The 25,349-nt window shown below is 46.6% G+C and overlaps 1 protein-coding gene across 4 annotated transcripts in view; it reads left to right on the top strand.

The window, feature by feature from the left end:
• The window catches only part of GRIP2 (glutamate receptor interacting protein 2), a 293,641-nt gene that overhangs the window by 182,134 nt on the left and 86,158 nt on the right, over positions 1–25,349 (top strand). Inside the window, exon 1 of one of the 4 annotated variants that reach the window (XM_080385612.1) lies at positions 782–21,279. The exons of the other annotated variants lie outside the window; for them this stretch is intronic. Coding sequence (XP_080241738.1) covers positions 21,240–21,279 — 40 coding nt within the window. The 5' untranslated portion in view covers positions 782–21,239. Of the gene's footprint in view, positions 1–781; positions 21,280–25,349 lie in introns of those variants that run through there. 4 annotated transcript variants of the gene reach the window in all.

The raw sequence follows: 25,349 nt of genomic DNA, 5'->3' as shown, positions 1-25,349 counted from the left end.
CTCTTTGTGAGACTTAATTCAAGTTAGCACATGAATTTTGTGCCTTGCTGAGTTTACGCAAGGGGAGCAGCAAAGACAAACATCATAATAGGATCTCTGTTCCTGTCAAAAGGCTGGGAAAGAAGATAAGGGGTATCCAGTGCTTCTATTGGACTCGTCTGGAATATCAATAAATTATGATGATGGCCAAGTCAGGCCCTACCTGACTTGTGACTGCTGAAGAGCCTCATGCAACTGGATTGAAATCAGCTCTGAAGCCTGATTCTCCCTGGCACCTGGGATTCTTGGGGTTATTGTTTGGTTTTGGGGTGGTGGGTTGTTTCTGTTGGTTTTGGGGTGGGGGATTTGGTTGGTTGGTTTGGTGTTTTTGTTGTTTGTTTGGGGTTAGGGTTTTTTTTTGTTGTTGTTTCTTTGGTGTTGGGTTTTTTTTGCTGGTTGTTTGTTTTTTTTTGTTGTTGTTGTTTTGTTGTTGTTGTTTTATAAATGTCCAGCAGCTTGCTCTGGTAGTTCGTCTTATGTGGACACCAAAGCAGAAGTAATCAGCAGTGCATCACAACAGCACCTTCCTTCTTGCAAAGTGACCTTGTGACCCTGTGTATGTGCCTGTGAGAATAAAAATACTAAACTGCATCCCTTTCTGTTCTCCTCCCCCAGCTCTGCGTTAGCCATTTTACAGGGAGTTGTGGAGTCCAACAATCTCAACTGAAAGTACATGCTGCTCCCTCGTGGAGCGCCAGGCATTGCAGCGAGGCCAGGAGCACGGCGCTGCTTTGCTTTGCAGCCTCAGGCAGATCGCTGTGTATAAAGGACCTGGTCCAGCAGCCTCTGAAACAAGCGACGCTCTTTTTAGGAAGGGGAAAATGGAATTATGCAGGTGATGAAATGAGAATTTTCCCAGGGTTTTCCCAGTCTTTATTTTCCAGCCAGCCCCTGCCTTGGAAAGGAGCGTATGGGAATAGCTCGTGAAGCTGTCTTGGCTTTGGAGGGTGGATGAGTAAGGAGTGATGAGGATGTGGTGCTGGGGAGAGGTTTCTCCAGTCTTTTTTAGGGATGCGTTGGCCTGAGGAGCCCGAATGCCCGGGTCATTAGAGGCTTGCCTGCGTGTTCAGCACACTTTCTGCAGGCAGCCCCGTGTCTGCAGTGCTGCAGCCTCAGGCAAAGGCAAAATGCTGCTGGATGCTCCAGACGTGGAGCTAAATCCCTCTCGCAAGAGATGGAGCAAACCTGAGGTCTGGGCTGTTCCCAGAGAGGAGCGGGAATTGCCCAGAGCGTCTCCTGTTCTGCTGAGGAATCTGCTAAATCCTGCCATCATCCAGCAGCTTCTGACTCTCAGAGAGCTCCCTAAAGAAATGCTCCTTATCATGTCTGCTGGAAGTAGGTGCCTTTTTGGAGAAAAGCCCTTTTCCCTCCCGATGCCCAGGGATCCGGGAGGGGTTTGAAGCCTGGTGGTAATCGCAAGAGGGCAGAGTTGGCTCATGGCTCCTGAGCTCCTCCAGCTCATGGACCCACCAAGGGGCAGCGGGAGCTGGCCTTGCCCTTGGCGCTGGTGGCACTTGGAGCTGCAGCAGTTGCTGGGCTGTTGGCACAAATGTGACTCCATCCCTCTGACTGTGCCCTGCAGCACCGCTGATGCCTGGGGGGAATATATAAATAAGACGAGAATCTCTCTTGTGACCCTTCTCTAGTTGCTTTGAAAGGTTGGCTGTATCCACGCTATTCTTGTGGGCATCTTGTTACGGCATTAATAAAAGCTTCATACTAATATTGATGTTAGAATTGAAAACATAAATTGATTGTTAATTAGCAGCTGAACAGCGGCTCAAGCAGTGCTGGTAATGATGCATGGGGGTCGGCTTGCCAAGCAGTGTCTGCTCTAAACTACGCAAATGGCATAAATGCAGATCACAGGTCCTGTTTGCATTTAAAATAGTGGAGGTGTCATTGCTAATGAATGCATCTTTCTAGCAGATACTCAGCAGGCTACTAGTACTGTCGTATTTTGAGAGTATCTTTTGTGACATCGGCTGCAATGATCACAGTGGGAGGCTGCCTCCTGGTCACCTGTTGGTGGCTGCGCTTGGCACTTTCATGTAGTGCAGAAATGCAGAGTTTGAGGCTTTTAAACAATTTTTAGATTAGAATGATGGGAGGAGACAGTCTTGCATCGTCTCTTTCAGTTCCGGGTGAAAACAATTACCTGAATTGGTTCAACCACTGCCCCCGGGAACCTGCCTGGAGACTGAAGTGTAATGCAGTGCAGGTACTTTTTGAAAGTCCTCCTTGCTGAGAAATAAGCTTCTTGTCTCCCTCTGAGGTGCTCTGTCTCCTTGCAGAGTATCCTGGGATGGGGGAAACTTGTGCTCTAACTTCAGCAGATCAAGAGCAGATCTGCTAATACCTCTGAGTACCCACGCATGAGACATTGAGGTCCTTGAGTCAGGGCTGCTTGGATCCTAGACTAAAGATGAAGCCAGCACTGGGTGTCTGGGCTGCAAATACAGCCTAGATGCTTACCAGTTCCTCAGAGTGATGACATAATTTGAGAATTAAAATCTGAGTTTGAAATAGCTCAAGGCTATGTGACGTCTCAGAGCAGGACAGTGTTGTCTGGCTGAAGAAAACCCACAGGTCACCTGTCCCTGCCTGCAGTGCCAGCTCTGTCAGCCCATGCGTGCAGGCGTCTGTCCCATGGAGCGGCATCCCAGGCTGCTGGGCTCCCGAGTGCTTCCCAGGAGGGATCTGTGAAGGTAAGGGATCCCATACGAGCTGTCTGCTAGTATCAACCTCAAGATGGGGGAATCTGTTGACTGTCCCCAGGACAAATGAAATAGTGCTGCTCACTTCTGCTGGTTTTCACTTTGCTCGCAGAAACCTGTCACAAGGAAAGATACAGGCGGCCAGTGGTCCTGGGGCTGTGGTGGAAGGTTGTCTCTGTTTCTCACACCGTGAGTCCAATTAGATCAAAGTTGTAAAAGACGACTGATGCGCAGCAGAAACATCTTGTCCCTGGGAGCTTAGTGACTGAGTCACACTGCCCGTGCCCCTCTCCAGCTTGGGAGCTTCTCCTCCTCAAGGGCTTTTTCTTTTGTTTTCTTTAAACTTGGAGAATTTTTTCAACTATATGGCGGAGAAACAACTGGCAGGGTTGGATTGCTGTACTTCAGCTCTCCTCCCAGCTGCTAGTTACAATCCAAAGATCATTTCCTTGTTGTCAACAGCTTTTGCTCTTGGCTGTTTCACTCGCTGTGCCAAGGAAACACTGGTTTCTCAGTTGCAGATTTAGGAAACGAACTAGCTTGCTGGGGAACAACCAGTGACAACTTGTCAGGCTTGATGGGGGTTGGAGGTTTTCCTTAACTCCCCTCGAGCTTCTTTTTTTCTTCCTAACTGGAGAATCCTTGAACATGGCGAACTGTCTGGGAGCAGTATGAAAATGTATGAAATGTAACCGAACTGTAGTGTGCTCACCAAAGAGGTGCTTGCTGGGTTGGAGGAGGGTGTTTGCTTTATGTTGGGCTTGATGTTGTGTACGTAGACCTATCAAGAGGAAATCTGTTAATGTGTGTTGTTGAGGCTAATTTGTGTCAAAATAGAAATCTGTTGCACAGCTCTGCTGAACAGTCTGAAATGTGGAAATCAGTGCAAGCATGACTTCTGTGATTTTTAGGTAAGACCACGTGTAACCTTCACTAGAGCTTTCTGGGTCTCATTGATGCCATCAAGTCCAGCAGTAAAGTTATCTTGAATGGACAGCTCTACCTTCTGTGGGATTTATCCTGGGGTGGGGGAATAGGGTGCCATTTTTGGCCCCCTACTCCAGTTAAATTTCCTGGAAAGAAAAATCGGAGTAGTAAAACTGAACAGAGCCTTTCCACCATCCAAGGCATGCTGATATCTCCCGTGGCCCTCTCCCTGCTGTGAATGGGATTGAAGAGTAGCTCTCCTGTGCAGCTTCACTAGGGTTTGCAGTTAGCTCTGCTGTCTGTCAATCTATTGAGCACCTCTAGTGTGAGTCTGCGCTAATCGGGTGCAGTGCTGGTGTCCATATTACAGATTCTCCTCTGATGAGGTGATAGTAGGTGGCATGTATCATTAACCTTCTGGACTGCTCTAATTACTCAGTTTCTGATCAGACGTATTTTGTATTAGTATGTGATGGCTAAACTCAGTAGAGTGTTGTCAGAGCGTCGTAGGCTCTGCTGTCCTGCAGAATCATCTCTTCGTTTCCCTTGTTCCTCTGCTCCTTGCATAAGGACAAAGGGGTTGGGGGAAGGAATCTGGATCAAAAACAACCAATAAAGCAAAAGCAAACTTCAAGAACCTCCTAGGTTTTGAGCATGTGTGCACTCAGTCATTTTCTGTATCTTTTTTCTCAGTCTTCATACTTCTCCCCTAATTTTTACCTTTTCAGTCTTTGGAGTTGCTTTGAAATGGGACTTCCCTAATTACATCCCCACCCTTCACTTAATTCAAACACTGCTTTAATCCTCTTCCGGCCCTACCTGAGCCCAGCATTTTCACAGGAAAAAAAAAAAAGCAAGAACGAAAAAAAAAAAGCAAGCTTAATTCTGGTTAGTTTTGTTTGCTGGCAGGGTGTCTAACGCCATAGTTTTGTAATCCATAAAGAGGTGGTGTCTGGTTGCACGCAAAAGTGGTGCTTAGGGCAGGCTGTGCTAGTGCAGGCACGCCAACGAGTCTCAGTAGCTCCAGAGCCACCTCCCAGTGGCACCAGCCGGGGCCAGGGGTGATGGGGTGCACTTGTCTAAACAAGCAAACGTTCTCTTCCAGAGCTGATGGGTGCTTGTGGCGATGTAGTAGGAACCAGTGGTGGGGCTGCCAGCTGTGGACTCCAGGCTGGACCAGTGCAAGAGGGATCCCAGACCCTGGACACTGGGGTAGCTCTTCAGCTGTGCAGAAGCAAGAAGAATTAGGGCTAACTTCTCCTGTTGATCCAGCTTTCGTTGTAAAGCCTGAAGAGATGTTTCCCAAGGTACCACAGATGACAGAAGGAAAAGGACTTCCCAAAGTGAAGTAGGTGCAGTGGGAAGTGTTCAGTTAGCAAGGGGAGCTGCTGATAAGCATTGCCCTTGTCTTGATGGGAATGCATAGGGAACATATGTGTTGGCATGCTTGGCTTAACCTGACTGAAGAGCCTTGTCTAAGATGCAGAGTAATGCATCTGAAGTTGCTTAGATCTGAACTTGTCCCTAGGCAACAACATTTGCCTCAGTGAAGACTCATCTTGTATTATTGCATGTTCATTATAGCTGAATTCTGTTTAAGGGTGCTCATGGTAGAGCATTCCATAAAATAAAATCAATTATGCTTCAGTCATCTTCTCTCTACTAAGTGTAAAATGGGGATTGATTATGCCCCTGAGAAGAAAATGCCATGTAACACTTCTCATCTATGTCTAAATGTGTTCCTGGTAGACCAAACCCACTTAGAAACAGCTGTAACAAGAGTCAGATGCTGGGGCTGGGTGGGAGCTGGTACTGCCTTGTCCTATCCCCAGAGATGGTCTAGGAAGAGCCCTGTATTGCCTTAATGCAGCATTCCTTTTGCAAATGTGCTTGAACAACAATCTTGGGTGCAGGCCCAAATGTAATACCTGCTCAAATCGTGCTCTTGGTGTGTCAGGCTAGCTGCAGATGCAATGCTGAAGCATTGTTGTTTAATAGATTTTTATCTTCTGTACCAGTGGATTCAAAGGGATGAAAAAGATCCAGAGTGCTGGGCCACAGCATGTGGGAGGAAAGCAGCCTCTGAGTCACTCTTCGTTATGAAATGACAGCAGAATTGAAATGCCTCGAAAGCCCCAACTGTGCATTCATGTAGGCTGCTAATTGTTGATGATCTGCAAAGGCAAAGCCCTGACCAAACTTCCGAGACAGCCCTGTTTCCCTAAAGAGAAAGAGGAATAGAATGGCCTTTTCGTTAGCCTCTCAGCTGAGTTTTGAGAGCACATATGACACAGAAGGCACAGCCTCCCCTTGGGCTACTGCCTGAGATGGGATGGCATCACAGCCCTGGGCCCCCAGAAAGCATCTCCCCCCACTTCTCCTGCAGCACCAAGTGGAGCCCGATGTGCAGCTGTTGTGGTGCCTCTGTAGATGCAAGAGCTAGGGAGCAATGGATAGCTGTCCCCCTTTTATTCTGGGGGGAAATGAGTCCCAGGGAGTGATGCTGGATTGGCAAAGGACTGCTGGATGTGGAACTGCTCCTGCCAGTGATGAGAGCCCCTTTTCTTTCCCCAAAGGGTGAGGGTGCTCTTTTAGGATATAAAGCTCCAGACTCAATTACCTGATTGAGAGCAGACTTCTCCATCCTGTGGTTCTGTTATTCACCAGGTTTCTTGCTTGCACCTGGATTGGTTTTAATTCACTCCAGGCTGTGTTGGAAGGCTTTTTGGTCCAGGCTGAGGAACATCAGGTTTAAATGGAATGAGGTATTTCTACCAGGTAACAACTCTCCTGGAGGATTTTGTAGAAAAAAATGTCTCAGCCTATTCAATTCTCCTACAACCCTGGTGTGCCGTGAGTCCAGGAGGACTCAAGCACTTGCAGCTCTGTAAATCATTCCTTGGCTGGTACAGGTGGCCTCAGGGACCTGATGGAGAGGAGCTGAGTTGTGGAGGTGGCATGCAGGGCACTCCTTCACTGCAGCGTGCTGTCAAAGGCTCCCCCAGCAAAAAGAGCTGTGCATGCCACAGGTTGAGGTGCTGCATAATGCAAGCTTTGTGTGATGAGAGCGTATGAATCAGGAGCTTACATCTCACTTTAAAGTCAGTAGAAGAAGAACCAGCTTGATCCTCCCTGCTGACAGCCCCAAGAGTGCATGACTGTCATATCTGTGGTTTAGCATGACTTTTTGCCCCTAAAACTGGTGCTGACTTACTCTGCAAAAAGACACATTGGAGCTATAGCTCAGTGCCTGGGGAGATGTTGGAGGTATTAGCGGGTCACTGGTTAAAACTATGTAAAACTCACGAGGGCTTAGTTTGAGGTCAGAGCCTCATCCCCAGGTGTAAGACCCGCTTGCTGCGTGGGAGGTCTCAGACACAAATACGTACCTGCCTCCCGGCTCCTTTGTGCTCACAGTAATGCTGGCTCCTTCCTTGCTGTCCTCATTGACTTGTTCATCTGGAAGAAAACACAATGCTTTCCTAAATTTAGCTGTGTAAGTACCGTGGGTGTTGTCTCTTCTCCCCCTTTCCCCAGTTTCGAAAGCCATCTTAAAAACCGCACAGCGATTTCAGTGGCAGCTTGATGGGAATCCATAGCAAATGACTCTGCAATTAGTAAATCTCTCCTATTGTGACAGCTCTATTATTAAACTGCCATAAATGCCAGGCTATTAATCTGCTGTCTCCTCAATCCTCATGCTTCCTTTTCCTTGCCTGTCCTTTTCACCATTTTATTTTATTTTATTAAGTTTCAGCTGCCTTCCAGCAAGTGTTTCCAGGGAGGGGTTGTGAGGTGGCCCTTGCAGGGGGAGGAAGGCTTTGTGCCACTGTCCTTTAGGAGCTTTTTATCTGTAAGGTAGGCAAAAGTTCCGAACAGTCGCCTCTCACTTGCTTTGAAACTTTTGCTACTTCATAACCAAAGCATGTGAAACTCCTAATTTGTAAAAAGTCAAAATTTAGCTCTTAGGAAGCCCCTTTCTGCAGGAAGGCAAAGGGGTAGGGAGGGAAGCTGTGACAGCAGGTGGACACCAATGTCGTCTTACGAAAAGTCATAGCGGTCCTGACGGCAGGGTGAACTTCACGGCTGCCGTTTCCCTCTCTCCTGTGATAGAGGAGTGCGTCTCAATTCTTAGCTCATAAATCTGCTCTGTCACCCCAGGGCTTGGGGACAGGTGGTGCTGCAGGCAGTGCGGTGGGGCAGGAGCACACGGGGCTGCAAACAGTAATAAAAGCAGAGCCTCCAATTTTACCCCAGATGGTGCCTCCGTAGTGCAGGCGTGGTTTGTTGGCACACACGCATCCCTCCTGAAAACAGAGGCTGCCTAGCCAGGGGCAGAGGGGAAAATGGCATGGAGAGAAGCAGCTGCTATAGCATAGGACCGGAGCAGCAGGAAGGTTTCACCTTCAATCTGGACATTGAGATTGGCCTGTTGAGGAGGCAGGGCTGGTACCTTTGTCCTGGGGCTTCTGCTAGGGAAGGAAATGGTGTCCTCCTTGCAGTGGTGCGAGGATAAGCTTATCACAGGGAGGTATCTGCTGGCTGGCAGGAAAACGCTCAGGAAGGTCCCCAGCAGCCTTGAATCCGACATCTTGGCTTACAGCCACTCCCCAGGATGGTGCTGGTCTCGGAGGAGAGGTCTGCCACCCCTGCAGCTCCCCTGGCACCATGGTGACCTGCGGAGAAAGAGCTGATGATGGTGCTGCCTGGCAGCCTTGCAGAAAAGCTGGATGTGTATTTAGAAAATGTGCACGTATAGCTGTCCTGTTCTCCACTTCAGTCAGAAGCGATATTGTCCTGTGACCACTGTACTTTCACCTGCTACTTGGAGAAGGGTGTTATCTGGTAGCACTGTCTGGCCTACGCCTTTCTTGGAAATTTGGGATCGTGTGGATTTTTAACAGCTGGAGTGTAAAGAAAGCATCCACCCCACTCCTTGGCAGGGGTAATAGGAAAGTGACCTATCAACCCAAAATTCGAGACTTAAAAACTGTTGTGGGGATGAAGTGAAGAGTAGCAAAATCCTTCCGACAGGGAACTGCATCTTATTTTTTAAGGCTTTTCCCTCGGCCTCAATGACTTAAACATAGCCATGCTGGTGTGTATCAGCTGTGCCACCTAAACACCTGAATTCTTGTTAGATCCTGTTGCTATAAAAATTTCCCTGAAGCCTGGGCACCTGCACAGCTACTTCTGCTGCTCAGGGAACACCAGATGCCTCCAAGCTGGGGCATGTGATCAAGGAAATCTTCTGTGGGCTTGGACCGTTCTGGGAAGGACTTTTGTCTGCTGCTGCTTTTGGGTTGCTGAGGTATTAACAAAAATGAAGATCTGCATCCCACTTAGTGCCAGCTTTAGTCCCTTGTCATGAGAGATGGGCTTCTGCTGAGCACACTGCCTTCTGCTAACTGTGGGTATTTAGGAGGCTCTTAAATACAGTATTATACTCCTAATCATGTAGAAATCCTTCAATCTGGCCCATTTCATCTGGAATTATGCTCAACCACCAAATCCTGCCAAATACCTTCTTCTTAGAGCAAGGGAGGGTGGTGCACTTGGATTGCCCTCTGCGGAGAGGTGAATCCTGGCCGGGAGGCCAAGCCATCCAGCCCTGGCTGCGATGAGCAGATGTGGGGGCTGTGGTGTGGGTGTTCTCACCTTCCTTCTCGCAGCAGAGAGCAGGCACAGCCACGGGCACCCACCTCCCCAGCCCTTCGCCCTGCATGGTCCTAGTAAACGCTTATGTTGCCAGGTGCCTCCCAAGTAAGGGGAGTACTTTGGCATTTGTCCACGGGGCTCCTTCATGGCAGCACTTCCAGAGGAGGCTTGGATGGAGGCTTTTACCAGAGAAGATGGGAGAGGACTGACGTGGCAGCTACAGGAATGTCTTGTGAAGAGCATTTGTACCTTCTTCCTCTTCCAGCACCCTTCTCTTCTGGCTAAATCGCTTTACGCTGGGAATGAGTCATTCTGGGGAGAGCTAAGGCTGCGTGATGCTCTGTATATTTAATAGCGTATTTAACATGGCTGCGATTCAGATCACAGACATCTTTTGCAACGGTGCAATTCCTGCTGAAAACACCACCCCGATGGGCATGAGACGAATGCTATTTCTAAAGGAATCCAGTTCTTAATTACCTTGGAAAAATCCCAGAAATTCTAAGTAATTGTTAGTCAGTTATGTCTGGGCCACCATCTGCCTTGCATGCAGTGCTCTGCAGGACGGTTACTGGAGGGGTGCACCTGAAATCTTACAAGGAAGCTTTAATGCCCCCTTTGTAACCCGTCCCTCAGGCGTTGGTTGTTGGTTCGGAGCACCTGTAAGCTTCATTGCTCTGTCTGATCATTTTGATCAAGACCTGTTTTCTTGTTGTCTGCCTCCACCACCCCCAGCCCCAACAAACATGCAGCAGTTCTTAGCTAGAGAGCAACGCCACCACTTTCACCGATATCTCTGTGGTCTATTAAGCCTTGTGCTGCTTCTTAGCAACGAATTAATAGTTGAGTGAAAGGGTGTTATAGTATGATATATTTTAGAGAATAAATATTCTTAAATTACCATTCTGTAAGTAATTGCACAGAATATTTCTGTGACAAAAAAACTTTCTAGGGAGCTCCTTTAAACCTGTAATACTAGTTCCTGTTCTGCAGTAGGGCTGGTTATTACTGTGTGTCAGGGATGTCAGCTAATACGAAGGTGGGAGACAGCAAAACTAGGTTTTTGTAGCTCTTAGAGCTTTCAGAAAATAATTTTCTCTCTATGCTGCTTTCTTTTTTGCTTTGAAAAAAAAGGGGGCAGTCTTTTCTTTTTGCCAAGTATACAGCTTCAGAACTTGTTTTTTCTGGCCATAATTCATCCAGTGTTGATTCTGGCCTGGATTCTGTGTGTTCGTCTTTGTGGAGTAATAAGGTTTGCAGCCGTGAGCCTTTCAATATTGTTCCCAGTGGCCCCTGCACAGACATACAAGCTTGGAGTAGGAGGTGTAGCTCCAGAGGGTGAACTCCAGCCACAGTTCCTGTGTCGCTGAGTAGCAGAAACCATGTCCAGGGATGCACAGGGAAGGAAGATACTGAGGGAACAACTCTGCTCTAAATATTGCCCTTAAATTTTATGGCAAAAATGAATAAATCTCTTGACGTGTAATGCCTTATTGCACATGTAACTACTATGTTTCAGCACGCAAATGGCTGCTGAGGTGGCAGTGAGCGCGCACTTGCTGCCTTTTCTTACATGTAATCAAAAGGTATAAATGAGAAGGCGTCTTTCTCATAAACTGGGTCACTGGGTTAATGGAGTTTTGAAAATACCCCCTCCTAACCTGTGCTGTTAATATCTCAGCATCCATCTAGATTTTAATACTGTCATATGTCTGTGATATGCATGTCTGTCATCTGCTTGCTCGGAAGGTTTTCTCCCTTAGTCGAGGAAATACTCTGCGTGATAGAGATCACTGCTGAATGCAATATGATGCTTTGATTGGCAACAATTCATCTTCATTTGAACACTAAATGTTCCATTTCTCTAGCTAGTGAAAGGCTTGATTTAGGATAGCAACTTAGTGACTATTCCAGGCAAGGGTTTGAAAAGGCAATATTCAGCTGAACTTCACACAAATTCAGTTTTTAAAACTAGTTGACCTTTTGATGTTTCTGTGTCTGTTACCCATTCCCTGGACTATTGTGTCTCCTGCCTGCCATGGGTTTGACCGAGACACTCTTGTATGGGTGGTGTTTGCACTGCTTTCCTGCTGGGTTTTAGTATATCCCCTTTGATAGTAGTTCAGCAGGAAATTCTGGGGTTTAGGGGAAGGAGGAATAGGGGAAGCAGTTAATGGGCTGTACTTGCTGTTCCGTGAAAAGAGATTAATCTTTTCTCTGCTTTACAGATTGCTAAAGTTAGGAACTTAATCTAAGGGACTTGAGATGAACTGTTCTCTAGGAAAAGATGTCTTTCTCCTTGACCATCCTAGAGGAAGCCCAGGTGATGTTCTCCTGTCAGACAGCTCATATAGATGGGGATGGATTCCTTCCCTAGTGCCTTCCAGAAAGGTGCTGCTCTTGTTCTGAACAGCGCTGCTGAGCCTGTATGACATAAAACATTAGTGTTACTTTCCTGTTGATTGAAACACTGAATGCTTCATCCTTCTCCCCGTACTTTTTGGGCCCGGGTGCTGTGTTGCTTTCCTGAGGTGCAGTCTGGGTAGGGGGGGTTGGCACACTGTTACTCCTCTTGCTGTGGCCTTCCCTGGTCTGATAATGGGAATACGAAAAAGTGCTTTGCTGATGGGTGTGTTGCACCTTTTGGACTGATAGTCAGCATCTTGCAAGGAGGTGCCAGATGCCTGGTTTTCTGAACAGCACGGGTGCAGATGTCATGCCAAGGAGGACTCAGTTCTTGCCCTGTGGCAGCAAGAACTGAAGGGCCACAACCTGATTTTGTTCATTTTTAGATGTCTTTGAACATGCTTTTTTTACCCCTCCCCTCTTTCTGAGAATTAGGGGCCACTGTGCCTTTGCTGTTAGGGATTCTTCTCTCTCTCCTTAAGTGCCTCTCTCCCAGAGAGATCACACGATCAAGCCAACCCCTTTTACTCATCTAATGCAAATCCCGTCTACTCCAGGTATTCAAGATTACCAGCTACCTGTACTTACAGCCTGTGAGAGTGATAGGTTGTAGTTGCCCTTATGGTTAGCAAAACAAAAGCAATTTCTCTCCACTTAAATGGAAGGCAGTTGTTCTCCCCACCAGCTCTTTTCAATCTTCTCCCAGCCTAGAGCTTAGCAACCCAGTCCCAGCCACCCTGAAGTTTGTGGGATCATGCTCTGCCTTCTGCAGGCTAATGACTTTTCTGCCCATGTCCAAATGACACCAGCTACCGGTTACAAAAGGAGAATGGTAAATTCATGTTTGCTCTCTCTCCTGCAAGATTACTTCCATCAGGGATTTTTATAGGCCAATGCTGTGTCTTTCATGATGGGGTTGTGTGGTGAAGGAAATTTATTGTTCCCTTTCTAATAGATAGCTGTAATTTCATTTCAGAACAACCACTTTATGTGCGAGAAAGCGATTCCATTATGCCACCGCACAGCGTTGGGAGCATCTGTGGCAGTGGGGGCATTTGGATTAAAGAGAGTAAAGGCTGCACATCTGCTGCCCTCCACCCCTATTCACAGAACACAGTGTTAATCCTAAAGAAAAGAGAGCAATTAGCTTGTAAACCCTTCCTGAACCCACTGGAAGATTAGCCATTTTCAGTTAAAGCTTTTCAGCTGGAAAGATAATGGGCTCAAATTTCCAGCTTTTAAAAAATACTATTATTGACCATGTGGTTTTATTTCTGTCAATTTACATCCTTTATAATTAGCTACCCTGGGATAATAAGGACTGCCTTGCACCGCACTCTGTTCCCCACTCTTTCCCCTTGTAATGCAAATGGCAAACTGACTTCATGGTCCGTCTTCTGGCCTGTTGCAACTAGCACAAGACCACTGTTGTTGTCTGGACCCACACTTGGGATGAGCCGTGAGCAGTGGTTTTATAGGTTACTGTAACTCACAACTAAAAGGATAAACCTCTACATACCGCTATGAGCATGCTGTAACTGTTCCCGGGGAGCCTGGATGGGAGGAGGGAGGCTGATCCCATCTTGCAAGCCTGCGATAACAAGCAATTTGCAGTCCCTCAGGGAGCTCCACACGCTCTAAAGCCAAAATACTTCTTTGTATATCACTGGTCCCAGCACCTGGGGGTTACCTGAAGCTGTGTGTGGCTCTGCTTTGTCCCAGCTTGGGAGGTAAAACCTCACAAGCTGGAGGGGGAGTCAAACCAGCAGATGGAAACACCTTGCCCCAAACCACGTGGCTGATCGACTCTGTCCAAAGGCGTCTGCATTTTCAAGCACTTCTGAAAGCTGCGTTGCTCCTCAGGGCATCTGCGTAGAGCTGGCTCCCAGCCCAAGCCTTGCCTGTGGCAGCAAGGGAGTCTGACCCGGTTTCACCCTGTGATGGAAAGCTGCATGCTCATCTCTGTGGCGTTGCAGTGCCTTTTGGGCCATCTCTGTTTGCGTACTGTGACTTGTTCCTCGCACGAGTGCAATGCTGGCATCACTCGGCATGGTCTGTGCTGCGGGGCCAGTGTGGGTGAGAGGCTCAGGCTGGAGCCAACAGCCTGCTCGTGGCCTCATCCTGCACTGACCACTGCGGTGTCCTGCATCAGCCTGGAATCCCTGTCTGTACTGCACGTGCAGCCTTGTGTCCCACACTAGCACAGGTTAATGCCATCAGCTGTGCTTCAGGGGGCTTGTGGCTTTGGTCAGTACATGCGACTGAAAGGCAGCCATGCCTGTGCTCTGCTACATCTCTGCAAAAAAAAAAGAGAAGAAAGGTTGATCTTTCAGGGAACTGCTGGGCTATGTAGGCTGAGGTACCTGACACAGAAATTAGCCCACTGGCCACGGCCAAGGACTTTTGAAGAAGGTAAGCTCAGTGAGTTATCTGAATGCAAAACCACCCAGGGCTCCGAGTCCTGGATGCAATGTGGACTGTGCTTTTTCTGAGTCACCAAAATTATTGGTATTGCTCCTGGTTCTTGGCTCCTGGTTCTCCTGTCTCCCATGCGGACCTTGGCCAGGTCCTACCTAGCTTTGCCTTGTCTCTTCTAGAAGAGTTGCACAATGTAGGTACTGCATGGTAGTGCAAAAGCATGGATATAAAAGCCATTAAAGCTTTTTTTTATTTGTTTAAGGAATATGGCTTGGTGCTCTTGGGATCTTGCTGGCCTTATCATGCTACTGATGCTAACATCATCTTTCTGCAGTCAGCACTTTTCCTGCTATTTCTTTGTTTAAACGCGTATGAAAATATGCCGTGGAAAATATTTTACATCTGAACTAGTTAATACAGCACCTTGGAGAAAAGGTGTCTGATGCAACAGAGTACAAATGAAGCCTCATTAAGCAGGAATTCAGTGATTCTACTAGATGCCCCTGCAATTAAATTTCATCTCAATTCATATGCGGGTCAGGAGAGTTTGGAAGGAGAATAGAGGAAACGGAGCACTGTGGCTCTGTACTATGCAAATTAGTGTTAACATGGCATTTCATTTATTGTTAATGCATTGTTACACTGCTACTCATTGAAAAGAAACTGTGTGACAACTGCTAAGACTGATGACCCACTTGCTTATTTTTCCATCTGCGTTGGCAGCATTGCCTCTGAAAAGACCAATGCCAAGATAAATCTTTTAAAGGGAAAATGCAGAGGCTTCTCTTCCCACAGAGGAGTGGAGTTGGATGCTGACTAAATGTTAAGACCTGTCCTTCAGGCTGCAGTAAGCTGTAGCGTTGCCCCTCTCTCTTTTGGGGTAGATGTGGCCATGCCACATCTGTGCTGCTAGAAGGACCCTCTGTTTGGGCTCAAGGGCTGAGTCCTTTTGGATCAAGCTGAACAAGTCTTCAGTCTCTACTACTGCAAAGACCTGAGCTTTTGTGACATGTAAGGTAGTAAGGGGTTCAGGGCTACTGGTGTGCTTTGCAGCCCCATCAACACAAGCTTGCATCTCTGCTCCCACGGGGCAGCTCCCTGCTGTCGCTTGGGCTGATTGAGCTGTGGGGCTGCTGTCCTGTTTTTGGAGGGCTGAATTGATGGTTCCTCCTTTTCTGTCTTTATCCAAAGGTCTACAGCAGGACATGTTTCTTCTCTTCTGTTTTTGATTATCATGGTCTATGTGATGGAGCTTTTTTTCATTTAAACTGCCTATCCATAGTAAATGCTAATACAGGCCCATTGCTATTTCTATTCTTGGTGATACTAATAACATATAAAGAAGAAACAGCATTTGTGCTAAAGGGGAGAGAGCATGAACAGGCCCTGCCAGGGCAGCACTGTTGATGGTATTGAGGTACCAAGTGCAGCTGCCACATACTTACTGTACATTGGAGTGGTTTAATGACCTTAAAACGGGGAACCAGTCCCGTGAGTGAAGAACTCGGAGACTTATTTTCCCTCTGTTTTTTTAGCTGTAAACAACGTGCTATCATTCTGGCACATTGATCGCTAAAAGCTGAGAAGGTGGGAGCCGATAGGCATTTTGGTTTCCCCCAGCTGCATGGCGCTGCTCTTGGTCTCCATTTCTGCATGGTTCCTCCTTCACACATAGCTTTTTGTGAGCTGGTTCAGTGTCTGCTAAAGAGGATTTTGCTTGTGTCCCAAGGCTGTTTGATACCTGCTAGCTACATTGCTATGAAAGATTTGAGCAGGGAAAAAAAGAAAAGCCAATTAGGAGCTTCCCTAAATGTGTGTGTGTGTTTTACCCAGAAAAAGTTCTTGTTCTGTACAATACAGCCACAGAGGTAGAGATAAATGGGAGAAATAGGCTCTGTCCAGCTGAAAGTGATGAACCCGCTTCCAGATGCTTGTATGCAGCTTCCAGAGCTCTGCTCCTTTTGGACCAGGTCATAAACTCCCACCTTGCCCTGGCATGGCTGGTGGTTGCTGATGGATCGTTAACCTCCTGCTGCATTGCTTGTTGCTGTGGCTTGTCAAACTTATCTCCATTTGGCTTACAAAAACATTGGAAAGCTGAAATTCACTTTTGTTGGGATGACCTCTGCTAACAAGGTCCCTGAACGAGCTCTTTTGTATCATTAGAACTGGCTGGGGAATAAAGGATCTTGTACTTTGCTGCAGCCTATTTGTCTTCTACTATTTCTCTTACCAGCACTGGATCCCCAACCCTGTAGTGTCCTACTCTGATTACGCAGAAAGATGTACCGCGACCATTTTATTGTGCTCTGGAGGTAGGGGGGATGGATGGGGTTTTGGAAGAACCTTCAGCAGTGCTCTCTATCTCTCTGCTCTGCATGTGTGCGTGCAGCAGGGGCTCTAATTGCCTACTGGATGGGTCAATTTATCTTTCAGTGTTCATTACCTGTAATAAATTAATGTTTAGGACTAGCTGGTGGAATTTGCACTTAAAGAATAATCAAGGAGTTCTTCCCCTGGCTCCATTATTAAGCTGTTTAAATACCCTTATTTTTCAGGATTTATTTTTTTAAAGTCCATTCTCCCTTTCCCATGAAAACAATATCAGTAAAATAGTGTGTTGAATTTTGGGTCTGTGTGTGAAGAACAGGGTATATAGTTAGACCAGAGCTGAGCCCTGCTGCAGGCCTCGGGCAGGCATGCAGTTGTCTGGGGTTTCTAAACAAGCACAACTATGGAAAATTGGAGCAGATGAAATGGAGCAAACGTAGAGCCGGTGGATAGCTGCGTAATCAGCTGTGAAGTCTCCTCCACGAAGAGAGTGATGGGCCTTCCTCTTGTCTCTCCTCCTCCTCCCTGTCTGTTGCAACCAAAAATAAATCAAGGAGGGGTGTAGGCTTTCCAAACCTCTTGATTTGGTGCAGAGATGGGTTGAAGTTCCCAGTGAAATCTGGCTTTCCCAGTAAGACATTTGAAAGCACTGGATCTGCTGTGCAAGCAACAAGCCTTGATAGGGTGAATGAGCGGGGAGAAGGGGCCCCAGCCCCAGGCAGGCTCCTGACGTGCAGACATGTATTTTTAAGTAGAAGTAGTAGGATGGGGAAAAGGAGATGGCAATGTAAAATCTTAATTTAAGATCTGAATTGAAAAGTAATGGAAAGCATCTGCGTCAGTCTCTTCTGAACCTTCCCCTAACCCAAACCAATTTCTGTTGCTATTAATATGATTTTTATATGCGGTTAGAACTTGGGTGTTTCTCTGTGTGCTGTAAATGCGTGTGGTTGGGTGTTTTTCCTCATCATTTTCCTGTGGCTGACTGTTCATTACGTTCATTCAGCTGTCTTTAGAGAGTCTCCTGAGACTCCCTAATGTGGAGTGATGTAAGATCCTCTCCACGTTCTCCCAGGCTCAGAAAACGTTCAGTGCTAAATGGTCCATTTCAGGATCTTGCTGGAGTGTTCCACAGTCCTGTGACTTCTGGTGAGGATGCTTTTGGATGTGGTTAAAGAAGTTGTTATTTAAATCATAGGAACAAATACCTATTGATCAGTGGACTAAATCACTGATACTGTGAAAAGCCTGTGATCTTCCATCTGCTCTCCTCCCCGTCTTGTTTGCATAGAAGTGTATTCTGTAAACGTCTCCTCAACCAGCTTAGGCCATGGAAGGTTTGCAGCTTCACTCCCTTTGAGATTCTGGGGGGGTTTGTAAGTTAGCTCTGGGGAAAGATATATTATGTTCAAGAGCAGGACAGTATGTGTCAGGTACAAGAAATGATAAACGAAGTGCTAGTACATGTGTGTGCATGTAAGGGTAGCTACTCCTTACAATAAATGAATTTCGCTCAAAGGTCAGCCTATTTCCTGAGAATTCTTTTCTCTAGACTGGTGGCCTATTGACTGGTATTGCCTCTTTAGTTGTGTGGGTGAGAGCCTGCATGGATGGATGTTTCCAGTAGGGACCACCCAGAAGCTGTTCTAGCCATGGACTGTCCTCAGCCAGTGCTGTCTTTTGGCTCAGCATTTTATGCTGAAGGGGAGGCCCAAGAAAGCATTCCCTACACCCTCTTTACTCCTAGGATGGTAATAGGAGATCTGTATATGCCAAGAAAGCAGAACTGAGGTGCGTGCTATTTTTTCATGTGGAAAGACTTTTTTTAACACTCTCCCTGGCCCCTCCAGTGTGTGGGTAAAACCCAGATGCTCTTAGGTGAGGCTTGTATGTAGTTGATGTTGCCAGAGCATTTATGGATAGCTGCTAATTCTGAGTACACAAGCATAAAGTTAACGTCAAGAGGTACGGGAGGGTGTACGGACTGTTCATGAAAAATGAAAGTTCTACATACTGTTCCTTAAGTCTGTCAAGCCATGACTTTTATGACACCCTTTATGACATTTTCATGCCATAACATAACCGTTTAGGCTGCCTAATTTTGTTGGGTTGTGTGGTGTACCCTTTCCCTTCCCTGTTAGAAACTCAAGCTGTTTGCTTCAACTGGTTTTAATATAGTGCCACCTGAAACATGAAGCAAGTGTTGTGTTTATGGGTTTTGGCCAGAAACCACGCAGTAAACATCTTTATCCTCTCCAGGTTCCTGGTGCTCTGGTCTGTTGCCAGCCTGCTCAATGAATGCCACAAGCAGTTCTCCATTTGAAATGCCAAAATGCCTCTTTCTCCACTGGCAGCAGAGGAATGGGGCAGCTCCATCCAGTTCCCACCCACAAAAAAAAGCACCTTCAACAATGTAGTATATTATACCCTCTTATACCCTTTCTTAAGACAGCAGAGAAGAATTTTTATGGCGATATAAACATAAACAATTGTTTTTAGCTTTTCTTTAAAGCATCCTATTGGAGATGTCCATTTCATGGCCTCCAAAGCAATGGGATGTTCTCAAATTAGCAGCTTCTTTTATTTGTGGTGCAACCAGAGATGTTTTTTTTCCTTTAAGCTGAGATTTCTCTGCAGCAAAAGCATTAATAGCTGTGTGAAAAGATTTCTAATTATAAATTTTGGCTTAATTACTAATTAAATCTATTGTCAGACTGAAAACTTCTTAAAAACAAATTATGGACCAAAATATCTCTTTTGTAAGTAGGTTTTTCTTTCTTACTAATTTTATTGCTTTTGTATAAGTTGTCTGCACAGGAAACAACTGAGTTTGAACCAAAATAGAGATGCTGCTGCATTTCGATCCAAGCAAGAGCTCTGGCGTTAGGCTGAAACCCAGTTCTTTCCTCCACATGGGCCACACAGACTTAGGGTCTCCAGATCTGGAAAAAAATCCTGCTGGCACACCCAGATGTGTTCAGGCCCATTTGATTTACCCTGATTTATTTCCTAAGGAAACAAGACTTAACCTTGCTGCCTTTCTGTGAGCCGCCTCCTAGATTTCTAACATCTCAGCTGTTATTTTCAGGCAGATCTGGTAGGAGTCTCAAACATGACTGGACCCTCACACAAAGATGTAGATGGCTTTTGTGTCTTTGCACCTTGCACCATATTTGTCTTGCTCTCTCTTCACTGTTTGTGGGTATAACCTTGTAGTTGTAGATGACACCATTTCCCAAGGGGATAGATCAACGATGGAGAAAACTGCCTTTGAGGTGTAAGCCATGGGCTGGTTGGTACAAACAGAGTTTGCATCTCTCAGCTTGACTGAAATGGACACCTGCATGGTGCTGCAGGCGGGGTGTGAGCCCTGTGCACACTCTTGCTGCCTCCCCTGCCGCATGCCCTATGGATGGAACGGTAGCATCACGTGCACGCTCTGTATCTCCCACACAAGTCAGCATACTTTGTTTTTCATTTTAATAGCAAAGGAAGCAGACACTGGTTTATTACAATTTCTTACTAGTCCAGTACCCTATCTCCTATCTCCACCCGTGGTGCAGGCCAGCTGTTTTGGGGAAAGCCATGAAGCATCCTGTCCTGGAGGGCAGGGCTCTCCGTGACCCAGCTGGTGACCAGTGTTGCCCCCAAAGTTTCCCCTCACTGCAGTCCATTGCTCACCCAAATCCAGGATTTGCGTGTGTTTTGTGAGTGCTGTTACTGCTGCCCTCCCTAGGAAAGGGTTAAAACCGAGTTTTCAGAAAATGCTGTAGGCAGGACACTAGACTGCAGCTTCATACTCCCTTACTAGCACTGTGTGTATGTGTGTTTGGGAAGCAGTGTAATGCTTTGACAGCAGCTTGACATTGCCTTGAAAGGTGCTGGAGGCTCTGCAAGCATTTACCAAGAGGGGGTGGGGGAGAGGAAAGTGTGTCAGGCAATACTGCAGTCGCAGCCTCTTCTTGCACTCGGCCCCGCTGCTGCTGCTGCTGCAACTTGGAGGGTTGCGGGAGGCTCTGCTGCCGGCCAACTTCTGCAGCTGGCTCCCAGCACGGCGGTGGGCAGCCCTACCTCCGCCGCAGCACCCGCTGCCCGCCTCTCCTCTTGGCTATTCCTTTTCTATCCTCCCCTCCTGCCTGAAATCCCCGTGAGAGCCCCAGCAGGGCTCAGGCAGGGAAGGGCCAGCCCATCTCGACGGGATGATGTCTGCCCTGGACCGGCGGGGCGCGAGGTGGAATACCGCTGGGAATGAAGTGCACGCTCGACATTTGCTGCATCTGCCGGAGAGTCAGGGTTGAGTGGCTGCCTCCCCTTCAACCAGCTGTTCCGTTTAATCACCGCGCTTCTAACTTTTGCTTTGCAATGCCTGATGGCCAGTCGAGCTGAAAGAACTAGCACGGGGTTTTTAGGACCAGCTAAAAAAAAAAAAAACCAAAACCCCTACCCTTCATTTTCCTATTCCTACACAGGACTGGCGAGTCATGCGTTAGAGAGCCATGTAAAGATCTTTCTTTCTAACGGATTGCCACATTTTTGAGTCCTCGCAAACTGGAGTGCCCAGAACGATTTCTTTTTTCTTTTCCTACTGTGAAGTGAGGAGCAGCGTGTGCGTTGCAGCCCCGCTCGGCTGTGGGAGGCAGCCTGAAAGTGAGCCTGAGCTGGCTGGAAAGTGCTTCCAGTGCAGGCAGGGAGAGAGAAAGGAGCGGCTGTTGCAATTATTTGAATGATTTGATAACAGCAGACATGCTTTGTGGACTGAAAAAGGATTTGCAGTCAGACTTTGGTGAGTGAGCCTGTTATTTCCAACCCCCACCCCCTGCTCCAGTAGTTTACTTTTGTTTACTCCCATATCCTTTAACCACCTTAAATATCATTAACAATTTAATGTGCTACTTTGAAGAGGGGGGGTTATATAAACCTAAGCCGTTGCATACAAGCTGCGACTTAATTGTTTTAATTTGCAAAATATATCTCTGCGTCTCTGGAAAGAATTTCTCCCTGTGACCACTGGAGAGTACCCTTCAGGCTGCCTCCCTCCTTCCCTTCTCCAGCTGGAAGACTGGCAGACACAGGGGTTGTTCTTAAGGCACCCCCAGATATTGCAGAACCTTTACAGCTGGTTTGGGTTTTTTAGAAAACAAAATTAAGTTGTAGTTTTTTTTATTTTTCAAAATTGGCTTACGAATGGGCTGGGCATTCAGTAATGGTGAACAGAGGGCTGCAGGGAAAGACAAGGGTAAGGGACCTTGCTGAACATGGTGGGATCACTGCCATCACCCCGACCTCCGATGTAATAATCTACTACTACCTTATCTGATAAATATTTCAGCTCCTTCTAAAAATCTACCATTTCAATGAGCTGCTGACCCTGTTGCAGAAACCTGGGGTGAGCAATTCACTATTACTGTGGGGTATAAAAAAAAATCTGTTTCATTTCTGCAAGAGTTGGGTAGATGAGTGTAGAAGGGCACCTTTACAAAGGGCATAGTCACCAAATCCTGGCCCCTGTCTTTCCAGGATGGGCAGGTTCCGATATTTCTAACTGGGTGCAATATTCAGGTACTTTGTTGCATGCTGTAGCTCGGCTTGTTGCAGCTAAATATACTGCATGGAGCTTACTCTTCTGCTCTGATGCAAGCGTTTCCATTCTGTAAGCAAAGACATTGGAGTTCAAATAGGTAATTTATGATTTCTGGATCATTTTACATCTCCTGAAATGATGTAGTGGGACTGACTTTATCTTCTCCTTGGCCTTAAGATGCCCTAAAGCATGAACCTAAGTTTAAAAAATTGTTTTCCCTCCCTAAATCTGAGGGGAAAAATAAACCAGGTGTAAAGCAGCTTAGCCTGGCTGTGTTGCCTTATCCCATGGATGGTGACTAGGTGCAACGTCCACTTACTGTAGCAGCACAGCAAGGAGTGGTTTGAGGACTGGGGCTTATTTTGAAGCTGCCTGAGATATGATGATGTGTCCTGGTAGGCAGAGGGAGTCTGGGTGTGTGATTTAACAGGGCAGGAATGCAGCCGTTCCATGAAGAGATCAAAAGACAACTTGGCAGGAGCTCCCACTGCTCCTGGGACTGAGCCATAAGCTGGGCCCCGTAGCTCAGAGGTGGCTGACACCGACTGTGCTGGAGGAGTCTCTTGGATGCCACCAGTCACATGGGGAATCGTTCATCCAGTTTCTCCAACATGTCACCGGAGGCACCTGATGCTTCATACATGCAAGTCCCGATGATCGCTGTGTTGCTGTACATGGTGATGTTGTCTGCGTGTTGGGTGATCAAATGGGAAATATTCCTGATCTCAGCCCCAAACCTTTCTTGGACAACCTTGAGTCAATATTGTGCGTAGCTCTGTCACGTACAAGGGAGCGGTGCAGTCACTGAGCTGGTAAGGAAGCTTTCTTCACCTTGATATCAGACCCATGCAGCCTGTGCTGGTGGTGCTCCTGAGGACCAAGCCCATGCTTTCATCACCCAATGGGTACTGTGTTCCTCAGCATCCCACAGATGAGGCCATCCTTTGCACCAGCCACAGAACAAAGACAGAGGGGACGGGCAACCATCCCGTTTCATGTCTGCCATCCCTTTTCTTAATTATTTTAGCGCACAGAGAAAAAACAGGTTTGAGGGGGATTGATTACAGTGCATTGGGTTTGGCTTTGCTGATGTGTGAGGGAGCTCTCTTTTGATCACTCACCTGGGTTCTTAATATGGCTTTTCTCCTGATAACCTGGCTTTTTCATGAGACTCATCTCCTCATCTGATAATCACCTGAGATGGAAGCAATAAAGTGAATTGCTATCATATTACTCATTTTAAGTGTGACAAAACCAGAAAGTAGACTGATTGTTTCAGAAGTGCTTCCTGGGGAAGGGGGGGTCTTGGTGATTTCTTTCCTCTGTTCCAGCCACTCTTGAAAGTTTTCTGATGGGGCATTTTAATAATACAGAGCTTTTGGTTGTCCTTCAGAATGGAAGGGTCAGAAAATGCAAACTGGCAGTGATGGTTTGTGGAAGGTGGGGGAAGTGTTCATCTTCTGGTTAGAGTAAGCTTGTGTGTGGCTCTGCTGTTACCAGTGTGATAGTGTGTTTTCACAAAAGACCTTCCAATCTTGCAACTTCCCTGAAATGTTTTATGGCCTCTCTGAAGTCCAGGAAGACCCTATATGTTTTGCTCTAGCAAAGTTCATATTCAGTTAGTCCTTACTGCAGGATCACTGCAGGAGTGGGCAGAATGGCAGAGCTCACTGAATCTCCTTCATGCAGCTCCAAACAACCAGCTGAGGATCCCATTGAAAATCAGCCCAAATTTAATAGTTAATTGACTCCAGCACGGGCAACTTCAGAAGACCCTTGGTATTTCAGATGTATACATTTGGATGACTTCATTATTTTTTTATTTTTTTAAATATAGTTTGTGTAGAAGGCATAGGAAAAATATAGTGGGTGAGGCTGTTCAGTGCTTTTCTGTTTGGGTTTATTGTTTTGTTTTGGGGTGGCTTTTTTTTGTTGCCTTTAGAAGCCATGCTTTTAGCAAAAGCGAGATGGACTCTCTGCAGATCAAGGAGTGCAGTGCGAATTTTCTGTGCCTTCTCCCTTTATTTGCAGTGTGGGAATGGCCTGGAAAAGACTTATTATTAGATCTCTGCCCCTTCCTCTTTGTTGGTTGTCAGGGGATCAGCTCCCCTGTTCTGTGCTGTCCTCTCTCTGCAGTATCCCAGATCTTTCCTGCTTGCCAAACAGGCAGGGAGAGAAACAGAGAGAAAAATGTCTGAGAGGGATAGAAAACTAATGTGAGGAGCTAGAATAAGACAGGAGGAAATCTTCATAGATAAAGCTCGTAGGAAGACAGATTTTATCTTTCTTATTGAAGAATTTATCACAATAGCGCAATTTAATATAACTCCTGCTCATCAAGCTGCTCGCATCACTTGCCAGCTTTGCCTCAGTTGCAGCAAAATGAAAGATTAAGAGAAAAGGAACTGGGATGTGTGTACCAAGGCAAACATCCCTGGGTGTGGATCTGAATCACACTGATCTTAATTTCCTTGAGCCAAAACGGGACAGAGAGAGTTTGTCTGGGCTTTACCCTGAGCTAGTATCAGCCATACCTGTGTTATGATCCGTCCACCTTGTATTTGAATATATCCGTGCCGGAAACACCACATCAGCTCAGATTCATTAATTATACTTAAATATTAAGGAAAACCTTTCTGCATCTGCAATTTTGGTGCTATTGCTTCCTGTTCGAACACAGATGACAAATTGCTCCTTTCCTCTGTGCATCACTCTTCTGGATATGTGAAGACAGCAGTAGCGCTTTCTCTCTTCTCCCTCTCTGCTCCTTAGCATAGACAACTCCTTCCTCCCCCCAGTCTCAGAAGCTGTGGTCTTCTAGATGTCTGACCAGACCGCAGGGATTCAATCTGAATGGAATTCAGCTGGACCACATCTTTCTTGGACTGTGATGCCCAAACCTGGGCACTGCATTCAAGCTGAGGCTTTTATCAGTGCTGGGTAAAATGAAAAGATGATTTCACAGATCTTTCGGACTATACACACCTTTATACGTACCAGGGTGTTAGTTTTTCTTGTAATTCTGCAGTGCCATGTCATACACATTTGGTTTGCAGTCCACAGTATCTGAAGAGTCCTTCCTCAACTGTCACTTAGATAATTTCCCCCCATTCTTTATTCATTTAATTTTTCCTGTCCAGGTCTGTCTAGTAGCTTGCGTGCACCCCTACTGAATTGTGTATTTGTTTTTTCAAAAGTGTACGAGTCATTCTGGATTAAAAATTTACTTCCTATCTGCTTCCAGTCTCTCCTAGCTGGTGGCTGTCAGCAAA

This window comes from Falco punctatus (genome assembly GCF_963210335.1).
Source record: "Falco punctatus genome assembly, chromosome: 4".
NCBI classification, from domain to species: domain Eukaryota; kingdom Metazoa; phylum Chordata; class Aves; order Falconiformes; family Falconidae; genus Falco; species Falco punctatus.
Note: the sequence above shows the minus strand (reverse complement) of the source record. Positions and strands in the feature narration are given on the sequence as shown.